The sequence below is a fragment of the Sus scrofa genome, chromosome 13 (assembly GCF_054392235.1).
Source record: "Sus scrofa isolate SSC_HxYL_T2T_F1_AM1 chromosome 13, Sscrofa_HxYL_maternal_Yorkshire_Landrace_v2.0, whole genome shotgun sequence".
In the NCBI taxonomy this organism is placed as follows: Eukaryota; Metazoa; Chordata; class Mammalia; order Artiodactyla; family Suidae; genus Sus; species Sus scrofa.
In genome coordinates, this window is record NC_139395.1 from 150,286,955 (window position 1) to 150,301,541 (window position 14,587).

At 49.3% G+C, this 14,587-nt stretch overlaps 1 protein-coding gene across 1 annotated transcript in view; it reads left to right on the top strand.

Annotated features, from left to right (window-relative positions):
- Positions 1 to 14,587, top strand: part of ITGB5 (integrin subunit beta 5) — a gene marked incomplete at its 5' end in the record, with an annotated part of 119,432 nt that overhangs the window by 62,157 nt on the left and 42,688 nt on the right. The window contains 3 exon segments of the mRNA NM_001246669.1: positions 2,617 to 2,778; positions 4,235 to 4,330; positions 6,340 to 6,429. Coding sequence (NP_001233598.1) covers positions 2,617 to 2,778; positions 4,235 to 4,330; positions 6,340 to 6,429 — 348 coding nt within the window.

Consider the following 14,587-nt stretch of genomic DNA (forward strand, 5'->3'; position numbering starts at 1 on the left):
CCTGCTGGTCTCTCCTTTTGTCTGTACCACATTGTCTCATTTATTATAGCTTTCAAACACGTCTGGACCTTAGGTAATGAATCCCCAGCTTTACTGCTGTTTTTCAAAACTGTTTGATGGATGAATTTTCATTGTTTGCCTTTCTGCATAAATTTTAGAATCAGCTTGTCATTTTCTCAAAAAAGGCCTCTGAGCTTTTGATGGGGATTGTGTCAAATCTGTGGGCCAATGAGGGGAGAGATGACATCTCGCCAACATCGACTCTTCCAATCCATGAACACGATCCCCTGTTGTTTTCCAAGAGTCTGATTTTCTTTAATGTTTTTATCAGAGTTGTCTTCTACTTTCCTTTTAGGGTGTTTGAGGACATTGCTCTGCCCTTCTGGGTAGTAGCCACATTTTTCCTGCACAAAAACCCTGCTGGTTTACACCTCCCTGATGATGTTTTAACTCCCAAGGCTCTCACTCCCCTCTCTTCCACAGTCAATGGCTTATAGCTATTGCTTTATTTACTTAAAAGTTTTAACCTCTTTTTCTTTTCTTTTTTTTTTTTGTCTAACCTTTTTCAGAGTATACCATACGTAGAGAAAACTATGTGTCCGAGTGCATCTTGGTAAATTTTCACAAGGTGGACTTACCAGGTGAAGAAACGGAACATTACCACCCCCTGGGACTTTTTCTGGTCATTACCCCTGTCCCTCCCACCCCCAACACGCACCCCCAGTCCTACCACCAAAGGGACTGCTCGTCTCCACTTCTAACCACATAAATTAGTTTTGTCACGGCTTAGAATTTCCCGGCCATAGGGGACCTTCTAGGTTTCTTCCTCCAGGTTCTGAAGACGTGCCCGAGCTTCTCCTCATGCCTTGACCAGTGCCTGCAGTACACCCCCGCTCCTTTGCCTTCTCCCACATTTCTTCTGCAAGCTTCCTTGGAGGGGCCTCCTTACCTTTAGCTCAGCTTTCGTTTCCTCTGCCCTGGCAAGCTTTGCGATCCCCACCCGCCGGCTTTCCACTGAAAGTGTGTTTACCTTTGTGAGCACGTATTAGCTGGACTGTAGGCTTTTTAAGGTCTGGAACAGACTGTCTCATTAACTCAGTGCCTTCCATGGAGGTCAGTAATTACCTGTTGGATGAATGTTGAGCATCTGGGAAACGGATCCCCCAAAGGTGAACTCCTTGCTCACAGCTGGCCTCCTGGCTTGCAGTCCTCACTGGCTTCTCTTCAAACCCTTTCTCTTCCTTGCATTACTCTTTTTTTTTTTTTTTGTCTTTTTGCTATTTCTTGGGCCGCTCCCACAGCATGTGGAGATTCCCAGGCTAAGGGTCCAGTCGGAGCTGTAGCCCCCGGCCTACACCAGAGCCACAGCAACATGGAATCCGAGCCGTGTCTGCAACCTACACCACAGCTCACGGCAACGCCAGATCGTTAACCCACTGAGCAAGGGCAGGGACTGAACCCGCAACCTCATGGTTCCTAGTCGGATTCGTTAACCACTGCGCCAGGACAGGAACTCCATTGCATTACTCTTTTTGTGACTTATTTCCATGCTGCTTTTGGAGCAAATGAGAAAACGCAATGGCTCTTAGAGGCTGTGTTATCCATCGTTGTGGTGCTAAGAAAGAGAGGTTGATACCTCAACCCCTCATCTGCTGTAAGGTGATAGCTTTTAACCTGTGAAGTCTATGAACCCAGACTCCTGTATCAGTGTCAAGTGCACGTGTGTAGATAACTCAGCGATGTTGAAACCTGTCCTATACTCATCCTGGTACCCACGTACTTTGGGGTGCCCTTTCACTACTGGTATGAAGGCGGCCCTCTCCCAGTTTTTGTTGCCCCTTTATCAAGGTCTGGTTGCTCCTAATGAGTAATGACTGGGAATGTTTTCATGCAGTGTTGGGGCCCCAGCGGCAAATATGAAAAATAGAATCCTTCCTTTGCAGTACGGCCTGTATTGAGCTGTACTTCTGTCTAAAGAGTGGACACATTCCATGTTCTGAAGCAGGCCAGGGAGAAAAGAGCCAGTCGGATTGACCTTGAACACGAGAGTAATTCAGTTCATGGTTGGAGTGGTTTCTATCCACCAGAAAGATGGCGGGTCCTGCCAAACCCTCGAAAGGTAGATCTGCCTGTTGGTCACTTGAGCACTCTGTTCTGAGTCCTTCGTGTCTAAGTGGGCACTGAAGTGGTCCCTCACCGGTCGTCTTAGACAAGGGCAGCCAGCTGAGTGTGTTGTAGGGAGGTTGAGGTAGGTCAAAGGCTGTTCTGGGGAAGGAGTCACAGGCGAGGCTAAAGGGGGGAAGCAGCCAGGAGGAGTGGCCACAGGTGAAGAGTCGGAGCAGGAAGGTTGCCGGGAGGGAGGGGTTCTAGGTCCGTGGGCCTGTTCGGGCTCCCGCCCCCGGTGGAGATTTGCCTCAGCAGCTGGCTTCCAGTCAGGCTGGGTCTCTCCTGAGCTCTGTGGGACCCCCTGTGGCTGTGTGAGTGCTCCCCAGCTGTGCGCACAGAGGAAGGCCTCCAGTTCAGGCCGCGACTCCTAGAGACAGGCCGGTGCCCCATCCAATGCCCCAGGGCAGGCGTGGGCAGCCTGCTTCACACCCATCTGACTCTGTCCCTCAGGAGAAGATTGGTTGGCGGAAGGACGCACTGCACTTGCTGGTGTTCACAACGGACGATGTGCCCCACATCGCACTGGACGGAAAACTGGGGGGCCTGGTGCAGCCACATGACGGCCAGTGCCACCTGAACGAGGCCAACGAGTACACCGCTTCCAACCAGATGGTGAGGGCTAGGGACACCCGCACGGCTCCCGCGCCCACCCCACCCCCACCCCATGGTCTGAGACCCCCCGACCCGATGGTCCGAGACCCCCCACCCCATGGTCCGAGACCCCCCACCCCACCCCACTGGCCTTTGCCACCTTCCTCTGGACCTGTACTCACTGCCTTTCCCATTCAGTCTTGGAACTGGATTTCTATTCCATCTTCTCCTATGGGGCTTCTAGAATATTTCTCAGGGATTTATACAGCTGGTTGACGCTGGGCTACAGAACAGCTCTCAAAGGGGAGAGGCGGTTTTACAGGAGGGAGAGGACTGTGTTCTCGAAGAGACCAAACCTGGGATAGAGATTAGCGGGCAAGGCCGGTGAGGACAAAACTTGCTGACTTCTAGAAATGGGTCCCTACCGTAGAAAACTGACAGACCACTGTAAACCAACTACAATGGAAAACATAAAAATCATAAACAAAAAAAAACAGAAGTGGTTTCCATCATGGTCAGGGGTGGGTGGCAGGTGTCCTGCATGGGATGAGAAGCTTCAAGGGCCTTCCAGTTCCAGTCGTCTGTCACTGTGACCAGGCAGTTAAACAGAATTAAGGCAAAATTTCAAACGTAATAATAATAATAGACCACATTTGCTATACAGTTTTTCCCCCCTAAAACCTACACCTGTTTCCTTCCCAAATTCAACCTGACTTCTGGCTAGAGAGACATTCTTTCTAATTCTTGCCAGACTAGCCCATTTTCTCTAGTTTCAAGAGGTGGTCAGTATCTAGGACTTCCATATTATCCAAGAATAGCGGAGTCTGGAAAAAAGGACCTCCAAACTATACAACTTGGTAACTGCAGAAGCTCACCAGTGAGGGCCCCTGGACCCATCATCAGCCCTTCAAACCCTTTAGGACATTGTTAAACTGCCTCGCAGCTTCCTTGCTGCTCTGCACCCCCTGCCCTGCCCCAGCCCAACCCTCAGCCCGAATGTTAGCTTATTCCCCTTGTGCGCCATGAGCAGGACTGAGCAGAACTTGCAGGGGACATCAGCAGTGCCAACACAGGGCATAGGCAAAGGAAGATTGGGCAAGGAGATCAGGATAGGTCTTAGGCAAGAGAGGAAAGATTACAGGTGCTGATGGTAGATGGTGGGATGTGTTCTTTGGGAGGGGGGTGTCTCCCCACTCTGCCCCATCCCTGCTAAAGGGATGGAAACATGGACCAAATGTGGGAACCCTCTTCTTCTCATTTCTCCATCCTGGTTTGAGAGGGGTGGAAGGAGTGAGTCTAGTTTGATAGATTCCAGAGGTCCTTTCCTGGTGGGTCTCCCCTATACAGTTCCTCAGTTAGCAGCTGCCAGGGGCAGATGCTTTCACAGGTGATGGCTTCCTGAGTGCTCGTTCAAGCCAGGCGCTCGAGTCTCAGTTTACCGGACATGTTACAGCCTCAACTTTTGCCTTGTCCCCAGGACTATCCATCCCTTGCCTTGCTTGGAGAGAAGCTGGCAGAGAACAACATCAACCTCATCTTTGCAGTGACAAAAGGCCATTATATGCTCTACAAGGTACACTTGGAGGGAGTGAGGGAGGCTGGTGGCCTGAATCTGGGGGCTGTGCTGACCCGAAGGTGAATGGGAGATTAGAACGTGGGGTCGGGCAAAGCATGGGAGGCAGGGTGAGGGGTGTTAACAGCCCTGCTCTGTGTGGATGGAGACCCATAAGAGGGTGGAATATAGCCCCGTCTTGAACGAGTGGCAAATAATAGTACTAAGAAAGTACTCACATAGCAGAGCATACCAGGGGAGTTAACCATGTGGTTTCTGATTTGACCATGAGAAACTTCAGAAATGGTACCAATTCCTATTTTTCAGATGATGAAATAGAAACGCCCAGGGACTAGGGAAGGACGAAATGAAATGACAGTGTGCAAAGAGAAAACTAGGCATTGAGGCAGGCTGCGTCACTAATTCCATCATCCAAAGGTTTTATACCTTCCTGCAGGGTACAGGACTAACTCAGACTATTGTTTCCAAGAAAACAATGTCGTGCATGAACAGAGCACTTTCCCCAGTCACTGCATGGACCACCAGTCTGAACTCCCCTCGTGGGCGGGCTCTTCCCCACGATCACGGACAAGTCACCCTTCACTGGGACCGTCCTCTGAGCTGCTCAAGGGGTGCTCGTGTGTTCTGAATGCGAAGCCCAGCTCACCTCTGACTGACGTCCTTGGAATGGAGAGGTTCTGTGGACTTAATCCCATCTCTAGAGCAGCCAGCCCCGGCCCCCTCCTTACTATTCTGAAATAGCCACAAAAGAACCTTTGTCTGATGGTGTGTTTTTCTGCTCCTGCCTGAGATCATCACTGATAAAATGCCACCTATGTCTCCTTGAGATCTTTATCCTCTTTCAGTCTGAATCCATTTTAGAAGATGAAAACAAGATGTCTTTTTTTTTTGTTTAGTGGAAGACAGCAGATAGAACATATCGATACACAGGTACCTCTTTTAGAGGGATCAGTTACACAGACTGTACTGAGAATGCTTCTGGTGCTTCAAGAAGGAAGAGACCCACCTTAGCTTAAGACAGCCTTGCTCAGAACTAAGGACGGGTCATCCAGGGAGGAGGCCCATCCAGTCCAAGGCAGGCTGAGGGAGGTGGGTGTTTCTGGATGCTTCTGTTGCTTTAGGAAGTAACATACTCAGGTGTTGGTATAAGTGAAAGAGGAAAGGCTGCCATTTCAAGCCTGCCTGCTTTGCAAGGACATCACCCAGAGATACCAGGCCTCCTTGGAAGGCACCGTTCACATCTCCGTTCCCTCTTAAGAAGCTGTGTTTGAGATCCTTGGAAAAGTTTCCCCTTTCATTCCTGCTGAACAGGTTGAGGGCATCCTTGAACTGAACCTGGGAATACCTGTGCAGTCCAGGAAAGAGATGGCAAGAACATCCAGAGCGTATTGACCTTGGAGGATGGCATTTCAGAGAGTTGTCCATGACATTCCAGAGAGGAGGGGGCTCCAAAAAGGAGCATAACATTATACTTTAGGAGTTCCCATTTTGGCTCAGCAGGTTAAGAACCCAACTATCATCCATGAGGAGGCGAGTTCAATCCCTGGCCCCACGCAGTGCGTTAAGGATCCAGCATTGCTGCAGGCTGCTGCATAGCTCACAAATGTGGCTCGGATCTGGCGTGGCTGTGGCTATGGTGTAGGCTGGCAGCTGCAGCTCCGATTTGACCCCTGCTAGCCTGGGAACTTCCATGTGGTGCCAGTTTGGCCCTGAAACAAAACAAAACACCAAGAAGGAGCATGACATACTTTAGGAGCAGATCTTGTTGGGCCATTCACACTCAGATCTGTGAAGGCGATACTCCACGGCCTGCTGCAGCAACCCTGTTCCCTTGTGCGTGTTCTTCTCGCCCTCCTTGCAGCATCTTCTCCAATGTATGGTGTGAGAAGGTGGTGGAATATGGAGCTGGGGCCCTGACTCTTGTAGCTCAGTAAGACAGTGTTCGTGCTTTGTCAGTATGGAAGGGCAGAGTGGCCTTATTTCTTTTCTTTCCTTTTTTTCCCCCCAAGAACTTTACAGCCCTGATACCTGGAACAACGGTGGAGATTTTACATGGAGACTCCAAAAATATCATTCAGCTCATTATCAATGCTTACAATGTAAGTCAGTGTTTCTTTTCCTACCCTCGCCCCCACCCCTGCCCTCTCCCACTAGGGCTCCGGGCACTGGGGTGGGCTCAGGTGGGTAGTGCACCATTGCTGCTGTACTTGGCTATGCCTCCTGCCTCTTGAGTTTGGTTCCTTCTTGTCTCACTCGGGTTGGGGTGGAGAGGGACCTCTGCTCAGGGCAGCCCTCTCCCCTCACCCCTGCCACCTTGACTCGGCATACGCTGGTCCCAGTGAGCAGCAGCCCCTCTGTCAAACTCAGACTGGTGGCCCCTGGCCCTCTTGGGTTCTGACTTCGTGGTAACCCTGGGCCCTAGCAGGACACCATGCTGGCGTGGGTACAGGTGCTCTGCCCATCCAATTGCCTGGATGATCCTGCCCGTGTTCCCTGTGGCGAAAGATGAGAAGCATGCACACTGACCTGGCCTCCCAGTGGGCAGGGCTGCCATCCCCCAGGCTCGGAGAGCTCCACATAGAGCTGCCTACCAACAGGGGTCCACACACTTAGGATCTGCCTGGAATCAGGTCCTTTGAGAGGAGCCTGTGGGGCCCTGTTCAGGTCTGTGCTGTTGCAATTCACCTCATTAACTGGCTCTGCTAGAGTAAGTACAGCACCTAAGGACATGGTATAGGAGTCACAACACATCCCAAACGGGTCATCCATGATTCCTAAATCTTCCTCCTTCCTACCCTCCTTGCCCTCGATTCCTAACATCCAAGAAGTCAGGACTCATACTTACCTTTTCTCGGGAAAGCGGCAGGCATGGTTTCTTGTGCTGGGAAGAATATGCCCTCAGCTGTCCCCTCCCTGCGAAGCCCCAGTATGGTCTCAGCCTCCGGTGCCCACCCAGCCCCTCCTGGGGCCACGAAATGCCCAAACTGGAATTCCGAGTGCATCTTCCTGTTAAAAGGAAGTTCTCTGTAGGGGAAGCATAATTTCAGTAGCACTGCTATTCCTTAACTTCTGTGGAATAGACTTGTGGGCTAACCTGGGGACAGAAATAGCCCCTCTGACATCACATGTGTATTAGAAAAACCACCTTGGAGTTCCTGTCATGGCGCAGTGGAAACAAACCCGACTGGGAACCATGAGGTGACAGGTTCGATCCCTGGCCTTGCTCATTGGGTTAAGGATCCGGCGTTGCCATGAGCTGGAGTGAAGGTTGCAGATGCGGCTCGGATCCCACATTGCTGTGGCTGTGGTGAAGGCCAGTGGCTGTAGCTCCGATTGGACTCCTAGCCTGGAGTCCATATGCTGCGGGTGTGGCCCTAAAAAGACAAAAAAAAAGAAAAAAAAAGAAAAACCACCTTCTTTTCTCCTGACCAATTTACAAGTGCATAGTTGGAGCTCTGCCTTTCCAGTTGACTTTGTTACCCTACGGATGCAGCCTTGAGCTGTAAAGTACTGCCAGTTAGACCAGGAGCTGTAGGTAGTACCTCGCTTTGGGGCACCCAGAGCTTGGGGAGTGGCCATCCCTCGCTCAGTCTCCTAAAGGTGGTGAGCGGGTGGCAGTGAGGTTTGTGGCTCATTGTCCTTCTCCCTGCCCCCACCTCTGTTGGAGCCAAGGGTCCTCTTCCTCTCACACATGCTCTGATCCTCCCCACTCCTAGAACAAAACTAGACTTCCTGCTCCTTTCCTGCTTTATTCCCCACATACTCACATCCTCTTTTCTTGTCCCTGACCTTTAAGTCTTCACCAGATCCAGGGGCCACCTCAGAACCCAGGGAGAGCAGATTTCCAGGTGCACTATGCTTTGTGGCTTCCAGATTTCCACAGTGAGAGGATGTGCCATGTACAGAGAGAGTCTGAGAAGAGAGTGTGTGTGTGGCGGGGGCCAGGCCTGCTGACTGTCCCCCTGTCCTGAGGGCCACTCCTCACTGTGACACCTTGGGCCTTAAGCTGTGGACATGGAACAAAGGAGTTGGAGCCAGAGCCAGAGGGCTGCCCTGTGCCGCTCCCTGCATCCTCCTGGGGTCCCAGAGCTTGGAGACCCCAGGGTTAGCCAGGGGCGGGGGGGCGCTGCTCCTTGGATCCACTTTCACTGGTACAGTGACGGCTGCTTGCCTCCTGCCAAGCCAGGGCCTGTGGGGAAAATGGCAGAAGGGCAGCACATTCTGGGCTCGGGTGAGGGGTGCAGCTTTCTCTGGGTCTCTGGGACCCAGCATTTCCATCCTCAGTCAGCTTGGAGTTCAGACACCCCAGGCAGCTGGCTGACAGAGCTCTGGGGCTCTGCTGGGAGCATTTCCTGCTGGAGGCCCAGGCCCCCTGCTCCTGTGGCTTTAATAAAGGAGGGCATCATGACACCCTGTTCTGTAGAACTGGGGAGTGGTGCACCCAAGACAGACAAGGCGCTCTGCTCAGTCAGTGCTCCGTGCGGCCGAGCCATCTGCACGTCCACACCCGTGTGTGGGTCTGCTGAAGACCAGAGTGCACAAGGCAGTGGTGGTGGTCCCCTGGGCGGAGTCTCATAAATGCTCAGTGCTGCTCTTGCTCCGAGGCATGTTGCATTGGCCCTGAGCAGGATTCATGATCGATCAATTCGTTTTCTTAATGGACATCCAGGGGCCTGGGGGAATGTGCTCTGAATGGTGGGCAGAGGTCAGGAGAGGAGTGGGAGCCCCCTCTGCTGTGGAGGGGTTGGGACCTGGAGGAGTAGAGAAAGGGACCTGTTCCAGGCAGGAGCTCCATGTGGAAGCTGGGATGAGCCCCCCGAGGAACTCTAGGAATCTGGTACCACAGCCTGACTCCGTTCACCTGGTGCCTGTGAGAGAACACATTGGGAACACATGCGACTCATGAGTGAGCATGTGAAACTCCACTTTTTCTTTTTGTCTTTTTAGGGCTGTACCCGAGGCATGTGGAAGCTCCCAGGCTAGGGCTGCAGCTGCTGGCCCACACCACAGCCACAGCAACACGTGATCCGAGCCACATCTGCTACACCACAGCTCACGGCAATGCCAGATCCTTAACGCATTGAGCAAGGCGAGGGATTAAAACCCTCATCCTCATGGATACTCGTCAATTTTTTAACCTGCTGAGCCACAATGGGAGCTCCCTGAAACTCCACTCTTCAAACAGTTGTTTCTAGAATACCATCCACAGGGACTGTTCAAATTCAGTGGAAAACTAAAACAGCTTTATTGAGAGACAGTTAACATACAATACATTATGCCAATTTAACGTGTGTCATTTGATAAGTTTTGATACCTGTATACAAGTTACTAAGCCATCACCACCACCATCAAGACATCAAGCGTGTCCATCACCCTAGAAAGTTGGGACCCTAGGTAAGCCCCTACTTCCTGCCTTCCCTTTAGTGGACATTTTAAAGAAAGCTGTTAACTGGAGAAGTGTGAAGCAGCAAGGTATTCGGAGCAAAGTCCAGTTGGCGGGAGCCGTGTTGGGGGTGTGTTGTGCTCAACGTTGATTAGTCCCCAATTCACTGGCCACCATCCTTTGATTTGATTCTGCACAAGACTGTGTGTGTGTGTGTGAGAGAGAGAGAGAGAGAAAGTGTGCACGTGCTGGTACTTTCACCTTGCAGTAGGGGCTCTGATTATCCTTTCACCTGCTCTTGCCCTGGCCGGGGTTGGAGCACAGCGGTAACCAGACTGTTTGCATTTCTCCGTGTCACCTTACCACCTCCACAGTTTGTGGCGGATTTCACGAGTCGTGTGTTGCATGACTATGTGTGGTGTTGACCTCTGCCTCCCTAGAGCTGGCAGACTGTGGGGACATCCTGAAAGGGTTGCAGCGAAGACGTCAAACAGATGCAGTGGCCATGGCATGTCCTCAGGCTGGGGAGGGAGCAAAACGGAACGGGCACATTTCATGTAACGTCTCATAGAATTGCATCTGTGGGAGTTCCCGTCATGACTCAGTGGTTAATAAACCCAACTAGTATCCACAAGGATGCAGGTTCGATCCCTGTACTCACTCAGTGGGTTAAGGATCTGGTCTTGCCATGAGCTATGGTGTAGGTTGCAGACACAGCTTGGATCCCACGTTGCTGTGGCTGTGGTGTAGGCCGGCAGCTGTAGCTGCGATCCAACCCCTAGCCTGGGAACCTCCATATGCTTTGGGTGCAGCCCTAAAAAGACAAAAAAAAAAAAAAAAAAAAAAAGAATCACATCTGTTATTCGTGTGAAATCTTCAACTCTGGGCTTTGATTAGTAAGTTTTTTTTCTTGCTATACCAGTGTCTTTGTTGTGAGGGGTCACCAGTGTGGAGCTTTGCTGTGCAGTGGGTGCTCATGAGGGGTTCCCTTCCAGGGCTCAGAGGTAGAACCCTGGGTGCATGCACATGCATGCACATATGCACCCAGTAGAGTGTCACATTGACAAAGGGGGTGGTGGTGTTAGGACTCAGAGAAATCACAGGGGTTCCTTTGCAGAGTAGGAAAGAATAGCATGAGTTAGAAACCACTAGAGTCGCATGTGGAGGGTGACATCAGAGGCCAGCGGTATATGTTTCTCCTAGCAGAGCACATGTTTCTCTTTTTGTTGTTGCCATAAAGTCTGCTCCCACCCACTCCACAACTGGCCTGACTTAAAGTGATTGCAGATGTGACCTAGCCTGGCTGAGTATTTAATAGCCTTTAAAGTCTGACTTTCTTAACACTGCCTCCTTGTCCTGGAATGAGGAGTGAGGAATCATGTTCGGAGGCATATTTGGTAGCAGTTAATTGAATTTTAGGGGCGACACATCCGTTTTCATGCATCAAATCTGCATTGGCCCTGGCTTTGATCCTCAACTATATCTTGTACTCCATCCATTTATTCATTCATTTGTTTCACAAATATATGTTCACAGCCTAACATGGGGGCAGGCATCCTGCTACACCTTGGGAACAAAACAGTGAACAGAACACAGCCCTGCCCTCTAGGAGCTCATAATCTTGGAGGGGGGGACTGACTCTCTCAACCTGACCATCTGCACTGTCTTTCCAAGGTCAGAGCCAGTTTCTGAATAGAGAGGTGTCTGGTCTGGTCAGAGCACTGCAGGGGGACCCAGAAGGCCCGGTTCTGGTCCTGCCTGCCCTTGGCAGTGGAGTAGCCCTGGGTGAGGCTGTTTTTTGTCCCACTTTCCATAACATGAGCGGTTTGAACTGAAAAAAACCTCCATCATTCCTACCCCCCCTAACATCTGAAGAGTTATTGAATCCAGAAACCATGTGAGGATCAGGAATAATACAAATGTTAGATCTGAACACAAAGCTTAGGGTCTTATGGCCTGAATAGAACAGAGGATTCAGTTTCCACCCGTTGTTCCTGATTCATGAAGTGGGAGTCTCAGTCCCCTGTGCTTTTTGTCCCTCCACTGAGTTCCCCAGTAACGCTTCCAGGAGGTGGCTTCAGCAGACCTTGGTGGGAAAGTTTTCTCCAGGATCTCGTTTCTTTGCCAAAGCGCCCTTGTATTTCATGAGATTGATCCCAAGTAATTTTTTTTTTTTTTTTTTTTTGTCTTTTTAGGGCCACATCCACGGCATAGGGAAGTTCCCAGGCTAGGGGTCAAATCGGAGCTGTAGCTGCTGACCTACACCACAGCCACAGCAACGCCAGATCCAAGGCACATCTGTGACCTACACCACAGCTCATGGCAACGCCGGATCCTTAGCCCACTGAGCGAGGCCAGGGATCGAACCCCCCGTTCTCATTGGTTACTAGTCAGATTTGTTACCACAGAGCCATGAAGGGAACTCGGTTCCCAAGTAATTTTTAAGTGGCTCTGATCTACTTAGCCCTTTTTAATGAGAAACTGTCTTGCCTCACTCATACTTATTTAATTTACCTTATCTTTCAAAAATAATTGGTAGTTTCTTCCATGAAGTCACCTAGCATAGCTGCTGTTAAAACATCCACCCTTCCATCCACCCATCCATTCATTCCACAAAAGCTTGTGTTCAGTCTTAGGGAGAAATATGATATGGTCCTTGGAATTCACAGCTGGAGGTGGGGACAGATTGGTGAATAACTGATCACATTCAGCAGGAGAGCTTTGTGTGCAGAGTGACACTGCTCTGGCAGTCTTCTGCCAGTGGAGGCTGGCACTAACAAGAGGAAGTGGATTTAGGAGAGTATTTTTGGAGTTGTAGATACATTTAGACAATTTGTTGCAAAGGGAGAGACTATTTTTGCTAGAGTGTTTTCAACAAGCTGTTAATGTGGGCGAACTGCATATTTAACTCAAGTTTAATACTACATGCTCAGCACAAAAGGAAAAAAAAAAAAGGAAATAAAAGAAACTAGAGAGCAAAAGGCATTTCTGCTTGCTGTTCCATCCAGCACCCTCCTCCCTAGAGTGCACCTGAGAGGGGAGATTGGAGTCTTCAGTTGATCTGAGGCAGGGGGTGGTATCCATGTGTCCATGTGTCTCTTCTTATGTGCATCCTGCTCTTCTGTGTGCATCTGGTGTAACCACAAGCCAGGTACTTCATTTGGCCTCAGTCTCCAAAGCACATGCACATCCTCCTTAAGAGATTTTTTTCTTTTTTCTTTTTGGTCTTTTTAGGTCTTTTTTTGGTCTTTTATGCACCCACAGCATATGAAGTTCTCAGGCTAGGAGTAGAATCTGGAGCTGCAGCTGCTGACCTACACTATAGGCATAGCAACACGGGATCCGAGCCATGCCTGCAACCTACGCCACGGCTCACAGCAACGCTGGGTCCTTAACCCACTGAGCAGGGCCAGGGATCAAGCCCACATCCTCATGGATACTAGTCAGGTTTGTTACCACTGAGCTGCGACAGAAACTCCTTACAGATTTTCAATGCAATTTTTGAAAAACTGTTATGGAGGAGTTCCCATCGTGGCTCAGCGGTTAACGAACCCGACAAGGATCCATGAGGTTGTGGGTTTGATCCCTGGCCTTGCTCAGTGGTTAAGGATCCAGCGTTGCCATGAGCTCTGGTGTAGGTTGCAGATGTGGCTCGGATCACACGTTGCTCTGGTTGTGGCATAGGGTGGCAGCTACAGCTCCCATTCAACCCCTAGCCTTGGAACTTCCACATGCCATGAGTATAGCCCTAAAAAGCACACACACACAAAAAAAATTCCATTGACATATACTTGATTTGCAGTGTTGTGTTAATTTCTGCTGTACAGAAAAGTGAATCAGTTATAGTATATATATAATTTTAAATATTCTTCTCCATTATAGTTTATCACAGGATATTGAATATAGTTCCCTGTGCTACCCATTCTCTAGGTAATAGTTTGTACCTGCTAACCCCAAACTTCCAGTCAATCCTTCCCCCACCCACACCCCACCCTTGGCAACAAGTCTGTTCTCTATGCCTCTGTTTCTGTTTCATAGATATGTTCATTTGTGTCATATTTCAGATTGTACATATAAGTGATATCATATGATATTTGTCTTTCTCTGACTTCACTTAATACGAAAGTCTCTAGATGCATCCACGTTGCTGCAAATGGCATTATTTCATTCATTTTTATGGCTGAGTAATATTCCATTATATATACATATACACACACATACATATATATACCACCATTTTTTTTTAACCCATTCATCTGTCAGTGAACATTTAGGTTGTTTCTCAAGGGCAATTCTTTTCATTTTTAAAAAAGTCTTATTGATGTATAGTTGATTTACAAGGTTGTGATAATTCCTGCTGTATGACAGAGTGATTCAGTTAGATGTATATACACGTCCATTCTCCTTCAGACTTTTCTCCCACATAGATTATCACAGAATACTGGGTAGAGTTCTCTTTGCTATACAGCAGGCCCCCACTGGCCAATCATTCCATGTACCTTGGTGTTCAAGGGCAGTTTTTGTAAACTTAGAGACGTATGAGTGATTGTACGGACTTTGCACAAACTAAATACACCTGAGTATTAAGCCAACCAGGTCAAAAAACAGAGTATTACTAGCACCCAGAACCCCTATTATGCCCTCTTCTAGTATATCTCCCAAGGGTAACTGTTAGTTTTGCCTGTTTTTAAATTTCATATAAGTAAAATCATACAGTATGTATGTCTTTTGTGTCTGGCTTCTTTTAGGCCATGTGATATTTGGAAGATTCATCTATGTCATATCATGTAGTCATATTTCATTCATTTTTGTACTGTTCGGTATTCTATGTGAATACGTCATAATTTGGAAAAAAAATAATTTGGAAAAAATAA